The following is a 22,039-nucleotide window of genomic DNA, read 5'->3' as shown; positions in this document are numbered from 1 at the left end:
CAAAACTCACCAGACATCAAGAAAATCACACTGTAAAGAAGCCCTACAGATGTGGCAATTGTGGGAAAGCTTTCAGCAATAACTTATACCTTACTGTACATGAGGATCCATTCTGAAGAAAGGCCACGTAAATGCAATGAATGTGGGAAGGTATTCAGGAGTTTCCCAGATTTTGCCATATGTCAGAGAATCCACACTGGAGAGAAACCCTATGAATGTAGTGAATGTGGAAAATCATCTAGTTGTATACAAAACCTCAGGGCACATCAGAGAATTACGTGGCCATATATGTGGCTTTACATGTATATATGTAATGAATGTGGGAGAAACTTCAGAAATAAATCAAGCCTTACTGTACATCAAAGAATTCATGAGAGGGGCGCCTGGGTGGCTCAGTTGGTTAAGCGGCTGCCTTTGGCTCGGGTCATGATTCCAGGGTCCTGGGATCAAGCCCCGCATCAGGCTCTCAGCAGAGAGCCTGCTTCTCTCTCTCCCTATCTCCCTGCCACTCTGCGTACTTGTACTCTCTCTCTAACTGTCAAATAAACAAATAAAATATTAAAAAAAAAGAATTCATGAGAGACAAACTGTACACGTGCAGTGAATATGGAAAGGCCTCCTCGTGTTCCTCATCTCTTCCTGTTCATCAGTGAATTCATACAAGCGAGAAACCTTATGGGAGTAATGAATGCAAGGAACCATTCAGGCTAAAATCACACCTAATTGTTCACCACAGAATCCGTACTGTGGAGAAACCGTACCAATGTGCTGAATGTGAGGAAGTATTCATTCAAATGGTAAGTCTCACAGAACGTGAGAAAATTCGCATTGGATTCAAACCATCTCAATGTACCTAGTGTGGGAAATCTTTGAGGAGTAATTGTACATCAAAAGACCCACGATGAAGAAAAAACATTAATGAATGTAGGAAATTTTTGCTACCATGTCACAGCTCAGTCTGCATAAATTCTCTCCTACTGGTGAGAAACCTTTCAAATGTGGGGCACCTGGGTGGCTCAGTGGGTTAAAGCCTCTGTCTTCTGCTCAGGTCATGATCTCCGGGTCCTGGGATCAAGCGCCGCACCGGGCTGTCTGCTCAGCAGGGCGCCTGCTTCCCCCTCTCTCTGCCTGCCTCTCTGCCTACTTGTGATCTCTCTCTCTGTCAAATGAATAAATAAAATCTTAAAAAAAAAAAAAAGAAACCTTTCAAATGTAATCAATGTGAAAAGGTCTTCACCCAGTAATGCAGGCCTCAATGCCCATCAAAGAATACATACAGGAGGGGGTCCTGGGTGGCTCAGTGGGTTAAGCTTCTTCTCTCAGCTAGGTCATGATCTCAGGGTCCTGGGATCAAGCCCTGCATTGGGCTCTCTGCTCAGCAGGGAGCCTGCTTCCCTTCCTCTCTCTCTCTGCCTGCCTCTCTGCCTCCTTGTGATCTCTATCAAATAAATAAATAAATAAATAAATAAAATCTTAAAAAATAAAAAAAGAGTACATACAGGAGAGAAACCACTGACGTGTAATGACTATGGAAAGTGCATTCAGCCAGATGATACATGGTGTAGAACATCAGAGAATTCAAACTGGGGAGACACCCCATAAATGTGATGAATTTAGAAAGGCCTTCAATAAAGGTTCTTAACCTTGCTGTGCATCTGAGAACACATACTAGAGAGAAGGAATATCCGGAACGTTTTACCAGTGTATCACGACTCATCCTTCTTTGGAGAGCTCATATCAGGGAGAAGCCCTATGCATGGAAGGAATGTGGGAACACCATCAGGAGTAATTCTGACTTTACTGTACATTACAAAGTACATAATAGAGAAAAACTTCATAAGTGAATGTGGACAAGCTTTCAGATGTAGCTCGTGCCTTAGCGTACATCAGAGAACATAGCAAACAGTATACAAGAGGCCATATAATGTCAGAATGCATGCTGAAATATATTTTATATGTTTAATGAATACAGGACGGAAAATCTTCAGCAATTATTTACAACTCCTATTCATCAAAAAAATTCTGGAGAGTGAAAACTTATAACTATAACAAATATGGGAAATTAATTATATATCAAGTTTTGTGGCTTACTAGAAAATTTAGAGTTAATAAATGAACCATAATTGACATGGATTTTTTTTCCAAATATCATTCTTTCAGTTTTCACTGAATACCTTGGAAACCATCTTGGAAATCAATTGTATAGCACAACAAACGGAGGAGAGTGAATTGTGGAAGTAAGTATTCAACTTCAAAATTGAGAAAACAAAAGTCCCTAGTTCATCAGTCTCTGAAAGAATTATGTTAATTAGTAAAATAAAAACTTTGGTAGAAAATCAGTAACATGTATAATCTAGCACAGAAAGATATGCAAAATTTTAAAAATTATTTTTATCTTATAAAACCTATGTAATTATATTGCTAGATACTAAGGAAGTATAGAAAAAAGAAAACATTCCCTATAACCCAACCATCCTAATAATCATTTCATAAATTTTGCTTATTTATTTCAAGTCTTTTTTTTAAAAGATTTTATTTATTTATTTTACAGAGACAGCAAGAGAGGGAGCACAAGCAGGGGGAGTGGGAGAGGGAGAACCAGCCCCCACTCCAAGGAGGGGGCCACATGTGGGGCTTGATGCCAGGACCCTGGAATCATGACCTGAGCTGAAGGAAGACTCCTAACAACTGAGCCACCCAGGCACCCCTCAAGTCTTTCCTAAAAATAAAATAGCCATATGTTGTATTGTAAAAATAACATTGTAATAAGGGTAAAAACAGAGAAAAATGTTAAGTAAACAACCTAAATCTTGCCACCCAGAAATAAGTAGTATCACATGTTTATTCTAGGATTTATTTTTATGTACCTATTTTGTAGTTTTTATCTTATTACACAGATGAGGGGGTTCCTGGCTCTCTCAGAAGAGCCTGTGACTCTTGATCTTGGGGTCAAGAGTTTGAGCCCCACATTGGGTGTAATGGTTACTAAAAAAGAGTAAATGAACTTAAAAAAAAATCTCACTATGCAGATGTTTCCATAACATTACATCATAGATATATTTCCCCTTTGTGGTGTGAAGTGTAACCAGGGTGTTAAACAGAAATCAAGAGAAGGAGGAGGGAGCAACTTTATTTTTATGTGTCACTTTCAGTTGAAATTTCATAAATGGCTGGTTTTTCATTTGGCTGAAAATTCAGGCAAAGTCTGCATCACATCACATGAATATGAACCAAATGAGGGTCACATGTGAGAGGGATGGCAATAGAGTCATCTGGAATCCTGTCCATCACAATTTGGGGAAAAGGAGCCCCATAACATTTTGGGAAAAAGAGATTTTGTGATTGTATTTGTAAAATGTAGTCAAAACTTAGAAATGAAAATGGCTGGTTCCATATAATTAAGAAAAGCCCTTGGCTGGTGCTGTTGTAGCCTGGTCTTATACTTTTTGGACTTTGTAGAGGTGTAAAAGTGACTCAACACTTCCATGGGTTTGTTGTGTGTGTGTGTGTGTGTGTGTGTGTGTGTGTTTTAATAGAGACAGAGCAACAAGAGAGGGAACACAAGCAGAGAGTGGGAGACGGAGAAGCAGACTCCCTGCTCAGCACAGAGCCTGGACACAGACTTGTTCCCAGGACAAGACCTGAGCAGAAGCCAGATGCTTAATGACTGAGCCACCCAGGGGCCCCTCCACGGGTTCTTAAGCAACTTCCCATCTTTCTGGAATCTTCTCATGTTTCTGGAATTCTAGTATGTGCTCATGCATCTGAGCACTAAGCAATTATACCTTCCTCAGTTCTTAGGAAGCTGGTAGTAACTTCAGCTGCTTCTGCTAAAAGCCCATGTACTCTACCTCTCATCTCAGAGATGACCCCATTGCCATCTCTTGCATGTTCATGGTATGGACACTTTGCCTTAAGGAACTCTGCAAATGCAAGGCACTCGTGCAACCACTCCTCTCATACATATCAGCCATTAGACACCTCATTTCTTACCCTTTGGATTTCTTCAGTGGTCAGACTTCATCTGCAGAGAATGCATATCAAATACATACAAGGGATCTTTAAAAGTCTTTTTGTATTCTCCAGTTTATGCCCTTAATAGAGAGGGGAAAAAAAGAATTAGGAGCCATCTAATTCATTCTTGGCCATGTACTTTTAAAATGTACATCTGATTGTTATCTTGGGGCTTTCTCCAATATTTTCATTTTAACATCACTCTTCAGAAGGTTTTTTTACCCCCAAGAATCTATTATCTTGAGACATCTTTTGAATAAGTAAGGGGTGCCTGGGTGGCTCAGGTGGCTTATGTGTCTGCCTTAGGCTCAGGTCATGATTTCAGGGTCCTGGGATTGTCCAGTGGCTCCGCATTCAGGTGTTTCTTCTTCCTTCTCCCTCTGCCCTTCCCCCACTCATGTTCTCTCTTTCTCAAATAAACCCCAAAAAACAAAAAACAAAACAAAACAAAAAAAACAGTGACATCTCAGATAACTTTCAAGCAAAAATAAATAAGTTAAAATAATGTCCATCCTGAGGAAGATAGACTAGACAAAGCACTAAGTTTAAAGGGTTCTCTTACTCTTCCATCTAGAACAAAAAAGCTCAATACATGCGAATAAATGTATGAAATATATAGGCACATTCAAGATGAAAACTTGTATTTCACTTATGAAATGTTTATAATGTGTGCACTTTAAAAAAAAAGACTCATTTAAAATCATCTCAGTATTGCCTCCTTTAAGCTCTTAGATCCAAGTCAATGACTGAACATCCTAGCCATGGCCAACACACAGGATTTTTTTGGCTACATTATGCCTAAAGGCAGCTGCAGTTTGCTTTGGGCCCAAAACTAATGTAACTTAAAATGATCTCATTCTAACCGTCCATGAAAATATGGAATTCTTAGATACTATATTTATTATGTTCAAGAGTCCAGTTCATTTAAGTTCAACAGCAACAGTGAGGCTGAGTAAGAAAGAAATTCTGCAAATAAAAATATAAAAACAATTTTTAGTTCTAATTTTAAAGTACAGAAAGACCCCCCCATTTTTTTTTTTAAAGAAAGATCTTTTTAAAATAAATTTCTCCTACTCTCTTACTCCTGAAATCCTGGTGCTATACAAAAGAGTTGGAAACAAGGATTTGGATATGCATAAAAGAATTTGGACATGGTATATACACATGTACGTCATTAACAAATGTAAGGAAAATTCTAGAAAAGAACAATGGCTAAGGATTACCAAGTTAATTTTTCCAAGCTCTTTAGAACACAAAAGCAAAGAACAATTGCTATGATTTTTTTTTTTTAAATGCTTGTAACACTTGGGAATAATTTCCAGAGTTGTAAAGTCTTAAATGTGTAGTACCTTTTAAACTGTGCCTTTGAAAAGTACTGATATCATAGAACCATCTATTTTAAGTTGTCAAAACTTTCATTTTGGGAGAACATGAAGATGATGACCAAGTTGCTTTTCCGTAGATCTGATTATGTGAAATATTCTTACTTAAGAATATTCTATTCTTGGGGCACCTGGGTGGCTCAGTAGGTTAAAGCCTCTGCCTTCAGCTCAGGTCATGATCCCAGGGTCCTGGGATCGAGCCCCACATCGGGCTCTCTGCTCAGCAGGGAGCCTGCTTCCTCCTCTTTCTCTGCCTGCCTCTCAGCCTACTTGTAATCTCTGCCTGTCAAATAAATAAATAAAATCTTAAAAAAAAAAAAAAGAATATTCTATTCTTGTGATGACACCATCACATATGCGGTGAAATATTTATAAAAATGAAATCTGGCAATTTGCTATTGTTTGAATACCGAATCTTGAGGTAATGCAGAAATTTGCAATTCCTATGAAACTGGGAGAGAGAAAACTTTGATTTTCAAGTGTAACTGATTTTTATGGCAAAAAGAAGTATGTATTTTCATTTCTTTTTTAAAAAAAAGATTTTATTTATTTGACAGACAGAGACCACAAGTAGGCAGAGAGGCAGGCAGAGAGAGAGAGAGGAGGGAGCAGGCTCCCTGCTAAACAGAGAGCCCGATGCAGAGCTCGATCCCAGGACCCTGGGATCACGACCTGAGCCGAAGGCAGAGGCTTTAACCCACTGAGCCACCTAGGCACCCAAGTATCCATAAAAAAAGGCATCCCCACTACCTAACACATTCCACCATGAAAAGCTAATGCTCATCTGGGAAACCAGCTCAGCATGTCTGCAGTGAGCACCCAAGGTTTTCTCAGCTATGCATATTCTGAACCAGCTCTGACATCCAGGGTTCAAGAGAGGAAAATGCTTCTGACCCTTCTGTGCTTGGCAAACCTCTTTCATGAACTATCTTAGCATCTGAACAACTTGAAATAAAGACCATCTGTCACCATTGCAGCCAGAAGGCACATGCTTAACTATATACTACATGCTGGAGAACTTTACTTTTCTCCTAGATCATCTATTTTTAACCCACACTGCTTCTTATTCTTTCACTTCTAGCTTCTCTTACAGTTTCTATTCTTTAAATTATTGACTGTTGTCATCAAATAGTTTTTGGCTCATCTTCAGGAAGAATCTTAGCATGTTATATCAAACAATGTATTTTCTTGTTTCCATGTACCTTTAAATTGCAGTACAAGGGTAGAAACATGATGGGAAGAATGTTTGCTTCATTGTCACTGACTAAATTCAGATTCTGGGTTTACAATTACTTTCTTTCTTGAAAAATGTTGTTTCATCTCCTTTTGACCCCCACGGTTTCTGATGAGAAGTCTACTGTCATTTGAATTGTTTTTCCGTTACTTGTACAATGTCCTTTATTTCTTGTTGCTTCCAGGATTCTTCATCTTTAGTTCTCAAGAATTTGATTATGATCTGTCTTAGACTGCAGTTGGCATTTTCTTATCATCTTGCATATGAAGAATTTTGTCTTAGGTCAAATTTAGAGACCAAATTTTGGTTAAATCTGCGTTTTAGCAGGCCTCCCCTGACACCACTCTGGTGGGAGAAGGATGTTCACCACTATGGTGGGAATTCGAGTCCAAGAAACTCAGCTTCTATTAACAGCTCTGAGGAGGGTTATTTCTTGTTCCTGCTGGTCAGGGGTAGAATTTCAGGCTCCTCACTAATTTCAGGCTCATCACCATTAATGACACCTTGTCTAGGAGGAGAGAGGCATCTCTTACCACTTCCATGTAGCTGTCACTGACATTGTGTGTAGGGAGGCTCAATACTACTAGCTGGGTGGGAATGAAGGTTGCAGCTGCCCATACTGCCTGCTCTGACACTATCCCTGCAAGGAAAGAAGAGCACCCCATTTCAGTCTTTGTTGTTGGGGATGAAGTAGGACCACAGTTTTTTCTGTGGTGTTTGGCTGAAGCAGAGTGGTTATTTTCTTAAAGGATTTTTGCCACTCTAGGCTGCTCTTTTCTTGGTCCATTAGCCAGAGAGCGACAAGCTTTCCTTGGAGCTTTTTCTCTTTTTTTTTCTTTCTTTCTTTCTTTCTTTCTTTCTTTCTTTCTTTCTTTCTTTCTTTCTTTTTTGGTATCTGCACCCACTGGAATACTGGATTGCCAGCTTCTCCAGCACCCAGCTCAGGATACAGGATGCAAAACAAAAATGTAGAAAACCTACCACTGTGTCTTTCCCCAGGTTGTAAGATCCCTAGCTGGTCTGCCTCCTGTCCAACTTTCAGAGTCTTCTTAATTTGTTTTATATAGAGTATCAAGGGTTTTTAGCTGTAATTAATGGATACAGAGAGAAGTGTTCCTATTCCATCTCATCTCACTATCAGTTTACCTTCATTTATGAGAATAATTTGATGGGTATAAATTTCTGGGTTGACAGGTTTTCCCCCCCTTTTGGTACTTTATTTATTTATTTATTTTTAAATATTTTATTTATTTATTTGACACAGAGAGAGGTCACAAGTAGGCAGGGAAGCAGGCAGAGAGAGGGGGAAGCAGGCTCTCCACTGAGCAGAGAGCCCAATGCAGGGCTCGATCCCAGGACCCTGACACCATGACCTGAGCTGAAGGCAGAGGTTTAACCCACTGAGCCATCCAGGTGGACCCCCTTTCGGTACTTTAAAAGCACTCCATTGTCCTCTGGCTTGCTTTTTGCTTTTTTCCCCCCCTTGATGAAAAGTAATTATCTTTGAATCCAGTAAATACTTACTTTTGTTTTTCTAAGATTTTCCTTTATTACTGGTTTGTAGCAATTTGATTATGCTGTGCCTTGGTGTGATTTTCTTCATGTGTTTTCTCTGAATTTCACTGAGCTTCTTGGATCTGTGGATTTATAATTTTCATCAAATTTTGACAGTATTTAGTCATTTCTTCAAGTATTTTTCTACACCCTATCTCTCTCCCCTCCTTCTACCATTCTAATTACACACAGGCTACTTCATGTTGTTCCATAACTCACTGATGCTCTATTTTTCTTCCTGGTGTTTCATTTTGGACAGTTTCTATTTCTGTGCCTTTGAATTCATGATTCTTTCCTTTTGCAGTGTCTAATTAGCTCTTAATCTTCTGTTTTTTTTTTTCCATTTCAGATATACTTGTTATCTCCAATAGTTTGATTTCCCACTTAAAATTTTTCATTTCATAGTTCAAGTGTCACATGTCATATTTTCTCCAAAGTTATCCACTGGCTTTTTGAGATCCGAAGAACCCAGTTCTACAGCGTTCAGCTTCACTGAGCTATTTCCCTGCAGATCCCCATATGTCATATGCTCCCCATATGCTCACCCTGTGTGGGCCCCATACACAGTCACAGCAGCATACAATCCAAGGCACATATAGTAGGTCTGGGTTAGGGAGGAAATGGTTTCACTGAGGGAAGATGCCCTAGAGACTTTATGGAGCCTGTTTCACTATGGAAAATAAGGCCTTTGGGCGTTAAACCATGGAACTGAGGCAAAGAAATGCATGCTTTATCATATATAATATATAATAATATAAAGCCCGATATGAATAATAAGATAAAAATATTACTATAAATTAATATAAAAATTATTTTTAAATTTGGATGAGCTGAGAAAGTTCTAGATAAAAACCCCAGAAATTATAATGAAAGCATAATTTTTCATACAAGAAAGACAAGCAAAAGTGCGCACACGCACTTACCAACTCTACTGGCATCCGAAGTTTCAGCTAATTTGCAAAAGGCCTGTATCTTCTATAATTGACAAGAGGTGGTGTCATCTTTTGCCTCTTTCGTGCTAATGCTTGACACATAGTTATAGCCTCTCAATACAAGTTTGTTCAATTTGAATAGATTTTTTTAAGTCACCCAAACTGTCGATAAACACATCCAATTTCCTCTTAAGCCAGACAAAAAAAGTAGAAGAAGAAAAAGAAGAAAAATGGGGGGCCAAAAAACCCCACAAAAAACCAAAACCAAAAACGCTCCGCGCTGAGGATTCCGGGCGCTGTAGTTCGGCAGCCCGACTGCGCAGGCGCACTGGCTTGCCTGGTGGCCGGCCCCGCCAAGCCGGCGCCATTGATGGAAGCGGTCTCGTCCGGCTCTGTGAGTGCCCGCAGTTGTCCTCAGTTCGGCAGCCAGGTACTCATTGCCCCCGGCGCCAGGCCCCGGTTCTCCGCTGCCCCTCCCTCGGCGCTTGGCTCCCGGCGGCGTCCGGGGCGTGGCCGGTCCCTCCGGAGTCCCTGTCCCTGAGCCGACACGCCCACCTGAGAGGCGACTGGGGCTGGGCCTCCTGCCTGGCTTTCCGCTCGGTCTCCGGCTGGCCTGGCTCGGGAGCCGTCGGTGTCCTCGGCTCGGGCGCGGGGCCCCGGCTTGCGTGGTTCGACCAGGGCTGGCCTTCACTTCCCAGTCCCGCGCCTTTGACGGAGGGAGGAGGGGGACGCCAGATGTGCTCCTTGGGGAAGCGGGCGACCGGGGAGGAAGGAGTCTTCCTGAAGCGGCGGGGACGGACCGGTTTCACACCTGGTGACCTGATAGGCGGACGAACTCCTGTCCTTCTGTGCCCGGGGCAGTTTTCCCCTGCCTCGTTTTATGGCACTTCACATCATCACTTTTAAGTCCCTTGTCTCTCCCTGACGCGGTAATGGCATCATTGCTTCGGCTGGGAAATGCTGCACTGGTCCCAGGCGCTGAAGTTCTCACGGAGAATAGGGTCCCCGTCGTTATTTTAAAATAACAAAGCTGGCTTGGGAGCCACAGCGAGAGAAATTTCTCACGTCCCTGATGCTTCCGCAGTGCTTGGGTAGACAGGGCTTGGGTGAAGTCGCAATATCCAGAGAAAACATCTGGGAAATTATGACTGCTGAATGAAGTATCGGCCTGGGTATCTTCTGTGTCCTGTCGGAGGTGAAAGGAGCCACTGCTCAGATGATTCGCCTTGACCCCGGGTGGTTTGCTTGTGGGCGAGTCTCCACTGTAGCCAAACCGAAGTTAAGTTAGAACCTACACCAGACTCCTCCTTACTGTCAACGTGGAAAGTGAAGAAAAACTGAAGGAAGGTAGACACCTCGGGCCCAACGCTCAGGTCACAGTGGAGTTTTGGCTGATTCACATGCTGTCTTTGTCTCTGTGCATTACTTTTACATAACTGAGATCAGGCTGAATTTATTGAATTTTAGGTAGCATTGCTTATTCTGATGATAAAACTTTAAAAGATGTTTATGGCACAGTTTGGTATTAACCAGATTTAGCTAGCATTATCTGTATGGCATATTGCCCAGGGGGAGTTTATTAATCCTTACAAATTTAAAAAGCAATGATGACACATGTCATTCTTTTTTTTTTTTTAAGATTTTATTTATTTGAGAGCACAGATGGGGGAGGGGCAGAAGGACAGAGAGAAGCGGTCTCTGGGCTGATCGGGGAGCCCAGTTTAGGGATTGATTCCAGGATCCAGGATCTCCACCAGAGCTGAAAGCAGATGCTCAACCCACTGAGCCACCCACCCACGCACTCTTCAGGTTATTATTATTATTATTTTTTAAAGATTTACTTATTTGACAGAGATCACAAGTAGGCAGAGAGGCGGGTGGTGGTGGAGGGGTGGTGGAGAAGCAGGCTCCCTGCTGAGCAGAGAGTCTGATGCGGGACTGGATCCCAGGACCCTGAGATCATGACCCGAGCCCAATGAGCCACCCAGGCCCCTCCCCCCCACATGTTTTGTTGATTTAACGAAAACCTTACTCTCCCCTGCTTACCTGAGAACTTGCCATTTTTCTTTCAGGGCCACTCATTCTACTAACTAGGAAATTAATTTCTCAGCTTTAACAGAGTCTGTGTGATTTGAACAAGAAAACCCATTTCTTTCTGATGCAGAAGTCTGAGCTGTTAGGTGGCCCAAAGTGATAGGGGTAGGCAGCTCTCATCCATTAGGTTTTCTGGAAACCCAGTTTCCATTCAGCTTTTCGCTTTGGCACCTCCTGAATGTGTTGTCTTTCCTATGGCAGAGGCCCGTTTTGTTCCAGGCCTTTGGAAGGGGAAATGAGGAACTGGAGGCCTTGCAGCTTCCTTTTAAATATGTGACGTCAGCTCTCTTGTTTAAATCCCATTTGCTATAATTTAGTCACATGGGCACACCTGCCTGTGTGGTGGCTGGGAAATGTCTCTACCTGGGTGGCCTTGTGTCCAGCTGAGATTTCAAGCCTTTGTCGGTATAAAAGGGGAGACTGGATGTTGGAAGGCAATTAGCAGTATCTGCTACTTTGGCCTACATAAGTTTCCTGCCGTTTGAGTCAGTCTTACAAATTTTTTAAGCAAAAATTGTTCTTTGGGAAATTTTATTTTTATTGGCATATGGTTTTAATATGATTTATATGTTATAGCCCCTTTCTTGTTTCTATTTTTGATTTACTGGTATTTTTGTTCTTTGGCCAGTGGCATATGTATTTCATTATTTGGAGAATCAGCTCCTGCCTTTGTCAACTGTTTTGTTTTCTTACTAGTTTCTTTATTATTTTTTCTTTATGGTTTGCTTGTTAATTATTTCTCTTATATAGTTGAATGTTTAATATTTTTATTTTTAAAAATGTCAGTTGCATGTATTTAGGGATATAGATTTTATCTTTCGAAAGTTTTGGCAACCCATGAGTTTTTAACCTATAATTCTCTCATTTTCTGTTTCACTGGCAGTTAAAGTTCTCTCTTTGACTTAATAAGTGTAAGTACTCAGGAGGATCTATTTTAATTTCCTAGTGATTGGGTTCCCCCCTCTCCAAACTTAAATTCGTAATTCTACTACATCATGGTTAGAGAACGTCATATATTCAGGTTTTATTTATTTTATTCTAGAGAGAGAGCATATGAGAGCGGGCGGAGGGACAGAAGAGGAAGAGAGAGAATCAAGCAGAATCCACACTGAGCATGGAGCCCCACATGGGACTCAATCCCATGATCCTGAGATCATGACCTGAGCCAAAATCAAGAGTTGGACACTTAACCAACTGAGCCACCCATGTGCCCCCCACCTCCCCACCCCCTGGCATGATGATTTATTTTAGTGTATGTATGTGTGTTTATAATGAGAGCTTGCTTTCTTTTTTTCATCTACAGAGATACTTAGTACTTCATTTTTTAATTGAAATGTAATTGACATAAATATTATTAGTTTCAGGTATATAAAATAATCATTATAGATATAGATAACAAAGTGATCATTACAAATCGAGTCAATATCCATCATCACACATAATTACAGGTTTTTTTTCTTGTGATGATAATTTTTAGGATTTACCCTTATTAACTTAAAATATATAATACAATATTATTAACTATAGTCACCATTCTGTACATTACATCGCCAGGACTGACTTATTTTGTAACTCGGAGTTTATAGCTTTTGGACCACCTTTGCCCATCTCGTCCACTGCTCACCGCTGCCTCTGGCAATCATCTCTGGCAATCTGTTCTCTGTATCTGTGAGTTCAAGTTTGCAATAGGCGGTTGTTTTGTTTTTTATTTTAGATGCCACATAGCAGCGAGGTGATAGTTGTCTACATCTGTCTGACTTGTTTCACCTAGCATAATGCTCTCATGGTCCATCCACGTTTTTCACAAATGGCAAGATTTCCTTCTTTTTTAATGGCTGAATAATATTCCTCTGAGGGTATTATATTATCTATTCTCTGAAAATGTTAGCAAATTAATCATCACATGAAAGGAAGAAGAGATTCTTAGAATGTTTCATTTTTATTTATTTTAATTTTTTTTTAAAGATTTTACTTATTTATTTGACAGAGATCACAAGCAGGCGGAGTAGAGAAGCAGGCTCCCTGCTGAGCAGAGAGCCTGATGCGGGGCTCGACCTCAGGACCCCGAGATCATGACCTGAGCTGAAGGCAGAGGCTTAACCCACTGAGCCACCCAGGCGCCCCGAATGTTTCATTTTTATTTTTTTTTTTATTATTATTATTTTTTAATTTATTTATTTGACAGAGAGAGACCACAAGTAGGCAGAGAGGCAGGCAGAGAGAGAGGAGGAAGCAGGCTTCCCGCAGAGCAGAGAGCCCAATGTGGGGCTTGATCCCAGGACCCTGAGATCATGACCTGAGCCGAAGGCAGAGGCTTTAACCCACCGAGCCATCCAGGCGCCCCTCGAATGTTTCATTTTTAGATGAATAGGTGATTGTGGCAAAGAAAGATTATATTGTTTTCATCCACATCACGTAGCAAGCTGATTTAATGGAAAAGTTGAGCATTGGAATTAGACTGATTTGGGGTTATGCATTGCCTTGGATAAATAGTATTCTCTAAGCTTCATTTTCCTGATCAGTGGAATGGCAATACAATTCCCATTGGACTGATGTGAAGTTCAAATTAAAAGAACCTTGTACAATGTCTGGCCTCCTAGCCATGACTACATTTAATGGCATTAAAATGACAAGATCTCCAGGATCAAGGATAATTTTTTCTCACTGATTTTGGAGGGTTAATCTTGTGTTCTTTAGGGAAGTCATTGCTTTCTTGTAATGTCAGGGTTCCAGCTGGGTAAGTCTATGATTTCCAAGGCAGCATGGGTTTTCATGGCTTATTTCTCTTTCTCAGGTATGCCCCTGCAGGACTCCACTCTTGCCAGAGAGGGGAACACAGAGGAAGAGATTATGGCTGCCGTGTTTTTTTCAGTTGGACCTCTGGTAAGTTGGGATTTTTTCAGGTCCTGACCTGCCTTGTGGGTTGAGAGCATGTCGGTTTTTGTTGAAGTCTGTGACTTCTCTACCTTACCCACATCCCTTCTGGTAACTGAATCAAATTGTTTCACCCATGGAAATTGGGTTCATCATAGTAAAGCTTGGACTCTATAAAAAGATTCATTATACATATTGAACCAATTATCAAGGTACATGAGCTTTCCAAAAATACTTTTGCTAGTTTTGATAGAGAGCCTAGGAAATTTACTTTTGATGTTCAGTTTGTATAGTTCCCAGGAAATTTCAGATATTTATGGGATAGAAGAATGGAATATTTTATTTTATTTTATGTTTTTAAAGATTTTATTTATTTAATTGACAGACAGAAACCACAAGTAGGCAGAGAGGCAGGCAAAGAGAGAGGAGAAAGCAGGCTCCCTGCTGAGCAGAGAGCCCGATGCGAGGCTCAATGCCAGGACCCTGAGATCATGACCTGAGCTGAAGGCAGAGGCTTTAACCCACTGAGCCACCCAAGTGCCCCAAAGAATGGAATATTTTAAATTGGAAATTTTGTGTAGGAAATTTTGGAAAAAAATGTACACACACAGACACACCCATATACCCTCTTAATTAAGAGGGACCATTTCCCTTGTGTCCACCACTCTCAGTGATCTCCTCTTTTCTACCCATTAAGAAGTGATCGAGCTTAATAGATGACATGGAGAGAGAGAAAATGTTTAAGACACAGTGCTTGGCTATAGGGAACTATAGTCTCATTGAGTAAGGCATACAAAAGAAATAGTTCCATAATTTATTTAGGTGAATGGTAGTTGCTTAGCCATATGCTGAAGAAAGGATTGCTATAAGAGAAAAGAAATGGGGACCCCATGGATGGCACAGTCAGTTAGGCTGGTGCCTTTGGCTCAGGTCGTGTTCCCAGGGTCCTGGGATTGAGTCCTGCATAGGAGTCTGCTTCTTTCTCCCCCTCTGCCTGCTGTGCTCTCTCTCTCTCCCTCTCTCTCTTACAGATAAATAAATAAATAAAATCTTTAAAAAAAAAAAAAGAAAGAAAGAAAAGAAATGGGACATGAGTATGGGCAAAATTGGTCTATGATAAAGCTCATGAGGGCAATGAGACTTAAGGTGGTATCCAGACAATGATTCAATGATTTAAATTGTCTTGAAGTGTTTGTGAAGGTACTTTAGGTGAGAAGGGAGTTCAAGGGCAAGGCTCTGCGTCAGAGAACAGTGCAGTGAGCTAGTGATTCCAGTGGGAAAGTTATGAAAAAGAAGCCTGGGAGTTAGATATTAAAGCTGAGTCTTTCAATGTTTCCCTGAAGACATTTAAGTGTATGTATGTATGTGTGTGTGAATGTGTTTGAGATAGGTGTTAATGTGATAAAAGCTATATTTTAGCATGACTTTCTGAAATAGGAGATCCCGAAGAAAGATGATACCAACAAATATAATTTGTTCTAGTAATAATCCGCAGTAACCTGTAGTTGTGATCTTTTATTCTTTGTTGTTGGGATGTACAGTGAAAATAGTCCTTAAAACATACCTTGAAATGTAAGTGAGGGGCACCTGGGTGCTTTAGTTGGTTGAACATCTGATTTTTTTCTTAGGATTTTATTTATTTATTTGACAGACAGAGATCACAAGTAGGCTGAGAGGCAGGCAGAGAGAGAGGAGGAAGCAGGCTTCCTGCTGAGCAGAGAGCCCGATGTGATGTGGGGCTCGATCCCAGGACCCTAGGATCATGACCTGAGCCAAAGGCAGAGCTTTAACCCACTGAGCCACCCACGCGCCCGTCTGATTATTTTTTTATGTAAGATTTTATTTATTTATTTGACAGAGAGAGGGAGAAAGCACAAGCAGGGGAAGCAGCAGTCAGAGGGAGAGGGGGAAGCCGGCTTCCAACTGAGCAGGGAGCCTGATGCAGGGTGGGATCCCCGGACTCTGGGATGCCGACCTGAGCTGAAGGCATACACTTAACCAACTGAGCCACTCAGGTGCCTCAAGTGTTTGACTCTTGATCTCAGCTCACATCTTGATCTTAGGGTCTTGGGTTCAGGTTCTGCGTTCAGGACCTCCACATGGATCCTTTTTTTTGAAAAAGAGAAAAGATAAATAAAAAGCATAATATTGCATTTGATCAGTAGATCCAAAGCATATGTCTATTATTGACGTGGTCAAACCCATCCCTAATTACCAGATGTTGAGGTTCACATTTTTTAGATAAGAACTTGGGAGGGGAGAAAGATAACATTTTTTTCTCAGTGGACTTTAGATAGTTATATTACCCATAGTTTTTAAAATGACACACATAAAACCTAAAATTGTGAAGTGCTAATGGAAAGATACAATAAAAGATCATTTCATCTATAAAATCAGGCCCTCATGGGGATACAGTTTATAAGGTTTGGAAGAAAACAATATAGTGAGAAGTCCCTGAAATATTTCCTGAATGAGATGGTCCCTTGGACCCCTCCACAACACTGTAATGGTTTTCAGCTGTGAAAAATATGTAGTGTTGGCAGGTATTGAGTACTTTTCTTGAGTGAGAGAGATTGTTTCTGAGAAATACATTTCAACCCTACATCTAAAGGGAAAATTGTGTAGCATCTGAAGGCCTCTTTTTGTAAATTTATTTTTGTTGTGGTAGGTTCTTTGTTGGAAGCCTGCTTTAGAAACTATGCAGTTATATCTGTCTCAGTCCTTTTTTTTTTTAAGCTTTTATTTATTTATTTGACAGACAAAGGTCACAAGTAGGCAGAGAGGCAGGCAGAGAGAGAGGGGGAAGCAGGCTCCCCACGGAGCAGAGAGCCTGATGTGGGGCTCCATCCCAGGACCCCAAGATCATGACCCGAGCCAACGGCAGAGGCTTAACCCACTGAGCACCCAGGCACCCCTATATCTGTCTGAGTCTTATGTTTGTCCTTGTCTTAAACAAGGTCACAGAAAATTATAGTTGGATGTTACTCCAGGACATTAATTTCAGCCCTAAATAAAGCAACAAAAGAGGTTATCCTGTATATGCCATATCCACCGTGGACGGATGTTGCTTGTTGAGGCTCTGCTATTGGTCATAGGCAGCCTGTCACTGAAAGATCTTATCCTGTATCCCCTCAGAATCCTGAAGATTCCCAGGCAGATAATGATCCTCACCTTCAGCCAGAAGAGCCAGAGCTGGTAAAGGTAATAACTTAACATATATGTAAGGGGATGGAGAAGGGTCTCCTTTACTGCCCCTGGTTCTTAATGTTCCTAGTTCCTTGCAAGTTTACAGTGAACACCATCTTGCTTGATAGGTGTGGTAACCCCAGGGCTGGTCCCATCCATTTGGCAGATTTCATTTCTGTCAGTGGTGGCAGCCCTAATGTGGCAGATGGTCACATTGTCATTGCTAATTGATGAAGTATCCTTTATGACATTCTCTGATTCTCGATTTGCATTGTGAGACTCAATGTCATTAAAGATACCAAGAATGGGCACCTGGGTGGATCAGTCAGTTAAGCGTCTGCCTTTTCCCTGGTCACGATCCCAGGGTGTTGGGATCGAGCCTGGAATCTGGCTCCCTGCTCAGCTAGGAGTCTGTTTCTCCTTCTCCCTCTGCCCTCTCCCCTGCTGTCTCTCACACTCTGTCTCTCTCAAATAAATAAATAAAAATTAAGAAAAAGTATGAAAACAAGAATGCATCAATGTGAGTGGAAACATTCTTAAGATGTGTTTAAATTAGTTTAGATTTTTTCTTTCATTATCATGTGCTTGCTTTCTTATGTGAGTACAGAATCCACCCGACTTTTTCAAAAAATAACGAAGTCAGAAATTTATGAATTATGTAAGATAAATTATCTAAAACTTAGAAATAAGAAATAAATAAAAAAATTAATGTATACCCTTTCAGTGTCATATTAGACATGTCTTATTTTGGCATTCTTTTTTCTGCCGTCAGTACCTGTTTTTGTATCCACTTTGAACCAGCTTTGTCAAGCAGCTGATCTCTGATTAATGACTTACATTAATCTTTGGCTTCTTTTGATTTTAGAATTGTGGGGTTTAAATTTTTTTTAAATTTTTTGTTGGAAGTCTAGTTGATGTACAAAGTTTATTAGTTTCAGTTGTCTAGCCTAGTGATCGGACAACTCTATACATTACACAGTGCTCACCGCAGTAGCTGTAGTTACCATCTGTTACCGTAAAAAGTTGTGACAGTATTATTACCTGTACTCTCTATACTGTACTTTTCTTCTCTGTGACTTATTTATTTTATAACTGGAAGTTTGTACCTCATAATCCCCTTCACCTTTTTCACTCTTTACCCTCCCCTCCTAGGAACCACTGGTTTGTTCTCTATATTTTGGAGCTTGTTTCTGGTTTTTGTTTGTTCATTTTGTTTTGTTTTTTTTTAGATTTCATATGTAAGTGTAGTCATATGGTGTTTGTCTTTGATTTATTTCACTTATTATAATACCCTCTAGGTCCATCGATGTTACGACAAGTGACAACATTTTTTTCCTTTTTATGGCTGAATTGTGTATATATATCTCACATCTTTATCCATTTATCTTTTGGTAGACACTTGGATTCCTTCTGTATCTTAGCTATTGGAAATAATGCTACAATAATCATAAGGGTGCACATGTCTTTTTGAATTAGTGTTTTCATTTTCTTCGGGTAAGTAGCAGTGGAATTACTGGATCATATATGGTCATTCTATTTTTAATTTTTTGAGGAACCTCCATACTTTTTTCCATAGCTACTGCACCTGCTTGCATCCCCACCCACAATGCCCAAGTGGCCCCTTTTCTCTACACCCTGTGAATCCTTGTTATTTCTTGTCTTTTTTATTTTAGCCATTCTGACAGCTGTATTTTCTCATCATGGTTTTTTTTTTTTTTTTTTTTAAAGATTTTATTTATTTATTTGACAGAGAGAGATTACAAGTAGGCAGAGAGGCAGGCAGAGAGAGAGAGAGGAGAAAGCAGGCTCCCTGCCGAGCAGAGAGCCCGATGCGGGACTCGATCCCAGGACCCTGAGATCATGACCTGAGCCGAAGGCAGCGGCTTAACCCACTGAGCCACCCAGGCGCCCTCTCATCATGGTTTTGATTTGAATTTCTTTGGTAATTAATGATGTTAAGCATCCTTTCATGTGTCTGTTGGCCATCTATATGTATGTCCTCTTTGATAAAATATCTGTTCAGGTCCCCTGCCCAATATTAATTGGGTTACTTGGTGTTTTGCTGAGTTGTATGCATTTTTTATAGTTTGGATCTTAACTCCTTATCAGATATATCGTTTGCAAATACCTTCTTCCATTTTTGTGTTGGTGATTTCTTCTGCTGTGCAAAAGCTTTTAAGTTTGATATGGTCCCAGTTGTTTGCTTTTGCTTTTATTTCCCTTGCCTGAGGAGACAGATCCAGAAAACTGTTGCTAAGGCCAGTGTCCAAGAGTTTACTGTCCTTGTTTTCTTTTAGATGTTTTATGGTTTCAGGTCTTATATTTAGGTCTTTAATTTGTTGTTACCTTATTTTTGTGGGGGGGGTATAAGAAGGTTGTCCAGCTTCATTCTTTTCCATATAGCTGTCACACTTCCCCACACCCGTTTGTTGAAGAGACTGTCTTTTCCCCATTTATATTCTTACTTCCTCTCTTATAGATAATTATGGTTTAAAAAAAAAGAGTATGTTGAAGTTCAGCTCCTTTTTTTTCCCCCAGAATTATGTTTTTAAGTTTTTACAAAATTACACTTTAGAATTTGGTTTTATTCCAAGAATATTTTATGTGAATCTGGGCTTTTCTTTTTGCTTTTGTGACAACATACATTCTGAGACTCTTACACATAATTTTTATATAGTCTTTTTGAAATTTAATACTGGGCCAATCCTTCTTAAATTTGTCCTTGAACATATGACAGTTTAGACTTAAAAATTTTTAAGGTGAAAATATTAATAGTTTCAGGCTTTGAACCATGAACTGTCGGAAAATACCATTATTTTTTACATGGTGAAAAATTCATGGGGTTTATTTTTGTTCTGATGGGGAGTCCTTGGGAGAAGGTTAATTCTGTCTGGCTCTTTCTTTCCTTTTTTATTTTTTTAAATTTATTTGAGGGATAGAGATCACAAGTAGGCAGAGTGGCAGGCAGAGGGAGGAAGGAAAGCAGACTCCCTGCTGGGCAGAGAGCCCGATGTGAGGCTCTATCCCAGGACCTTGAATCATGACCTGAGCTGAAAGCCGAGGCTTTAACCCACTGAGCCATCCAGGCACCCCCCTGTCTGACTCTTTCTTAAATTCTGCATCCTGTTTAGAAGTACTGAGCTTAGTTTTGTTTAATATATTTTTTAAAGTAGGCTCCACGCCTACCATTGAGCCCAATTTGAGGCTTGAACTCAAAACCCTGAGATGAAGATGTGAGCTGAGATCAAGAGTCAGACATTTAACTGACTGAGCCACCCAGGTGCCCCTAGTTTTAATTTTAATTTGAGTAGAACCAGTATTTTGATGATACATTTTAACATTTCTATAGCTCCAAGAAAGGCAGATAGACTTTTCTTAGGGCTTGTGTTGAAAGTGTTAATCAATTTGGGAAATATTCCTGTGTTCATACTGCATTCTAGTAAGAAGAATATGGAATGTCCTCTCATTTATTTAAGTGTCCTCCAGTCTCTTTTAGTGATATTTTGTATTTTTAATGTATGGGTCTTACACATTTTTTGTGTAAATTCATTCCTAAGTGTTTTATTCTTTTTGTTCTCTTAAATGGATTTTTTTTCTTAATTTCTTATTTGAAATGTTCAATGGTAATGTATAGGAACAGTTGAGTTATGTATATTGATCTTGTGTCCTGAACCTTGCTAATCTAGTTTTTTTCATAGGAAAAGGGTTTTTGTTTGTTTGTATGTGCATGTGCACGAGTGTGGAATCCTTAGGGTTTTCTGTATGTAAGATAATATCATCTATAAGTAGAGATTATGTCATTTCCAAATAGAAATTCACTTTTTCCTTTTGAGTCTGGATACCTTCTATTTCTTTTTCTTCTCTAGTTTTTCTTGCTTAAACATACAGTACACTGTTGAATAGAAGTGAGGAGATAAGACATCTTTGTGAGATTTGTAATCCCAGGGGGAACGCATATGGCCATTCACTGTTAAGTATGATGTTAGATTCATGCTTTCATAGATGGTCTTTATTGCGTTGATGAAGCTTGCTTCTGTTTCTGGTTTGTTGGGTTTTGTCACATAATTTTTTGATTCTGTTAAGATAATTGTGTGGGCTTTGTTTTTTATTCTTCTAATATTATGTGTTATGTTGGTTGATTTTAAGATATTAAATGAATTTTGTATTCCTGGGGTAAATCGCATTTGCCATGGCATATATTTTGTTTTCTTTGTTGCAGGATTCAAACTGAATCAGAGTGAATTAGTTCTGCCTGGTTCTTCCTTAAATTTTGCATCTGTCTTGTTTTATTAACACTGACCTCATAGAATGAGTTGAGGATTATTTCCTAAAGTTTTTTTGGAAGAGTTAGTGTAAGATTGGTATTAATTCTTCTTGAAATGTTTGTTAGAATTCAGGGAAGCCACTTGAACCTGGGCTTTTATTGTGGGAAGTTTAATTATTATAGACATATTTGTATTTTCTATGTCATCTTGAGTCAGTTTTGGTAGTTTGTGTGTTTCTAGGAATCTGCCCATATTATCTAGGTTTTCTAATTTTTTGGCATACAGTTGTTCCTAGTATTCTCTTATAATCCTTTTAATTTCTGTAAGGTAGTAGTAATGTCTCCTTTTTTTTTTAATTTTTAATTTTTTATAAACATATATTTTTATCCCCAGGGGTACAGGTCTGTGAATCGCCAGGTTTACACACTTCACAGCACTCACCATAGCACATACCCTCCCCAATGTCCATAACCCCACTCCCCTTCTCCAACCTCCCTCCCCCCA

At 39.9% G+C, this 22,039-nt stretch overlaps 1 protein-coding gene and 1 long non-coding RNA gene across 18 annotated transcripts in view; one reads left to right on the top strand and one right to left on the bottom strand.

Annotated features, from left to right (window-relative positions):
- The window catches only part of LOC309851051, a 12,086-nt gene extending 2,854 nt beyond the window's left edge, over positions 1-9,232 (bottom strand). Inside the window, exons 1-4 of one of the 4 annotated variants that reach the window (XR_014304598.1) lie at positions 9,108-9,232; positions 8,155-8,267; positions 3,994-4,094; positions 7-209 (exon numbers count right to left, since the gene is read on the bottom strand). This is a non-coding gene — a long non-coding RNA (uncharacterized lncRNA). Of the gene's footprint in view, positions 1-6; positions 210-2,516; positions 2,720-3,993; positions 4,095-4,638; positions 4,981-8,154; positions 8,268-9,107 lie in introns of those variants that run through there. The other 3 variants (XR_014304599.1, XR_014304597.1, XR_014304600.1) reach the window with 3 other exon arrangements.
- A 227-nt stretch (positions 9,233-9,459) lies between these two features.
- The window catches only part of LOC309851020 (uncharacterized protein), a 44,078-nt gene continuing 31,498 nt past the window's right edge, over positions 9,460-22,039 (top strand). For 2 of the 14 annotated variants that reach the window (XM_082705743.1, XM_082705750.1), the window contains exons 1-4: positions 9,464-9,546; positions 12,253-12,462; positions 14,005-14,093; positions 17,220-17,285. Coding sequence is in view for 4 of the 14 variants with exons in the window: in XM_082705746.1 (XP_082561872.1) it covers positions 14,007-14,093; positions 17,220-17,285 (153 nt within the window). In the remaining 10 variants the exon portion in view is untranslated. Of the gene's footprint in view, positions 9,547-12,252; positions 12,463-14,004; positions 14,094-17,219; positions 17,286-22,039 lie in introns of all 14 variants that reach the window. The other 12 variants (XM_082705742.1, XM_082705752.1, XM_082705753.1 and 9 more) reach the window with 9 other exon arrangements.

Source organism: Mustela nivalis (assembly GCF_964662115.1).
Source record: "Mustela nivalis genome assembly, chromosome: 17".
NCBI lineage: Eukaryota > Metazoa > Chordata > Mammalia > Carnivora > Mustelidae > Mustela > Mustela nivalis.
This window is presented reverse-complemented; position numbering and strand designations above follow the sequence as displayed.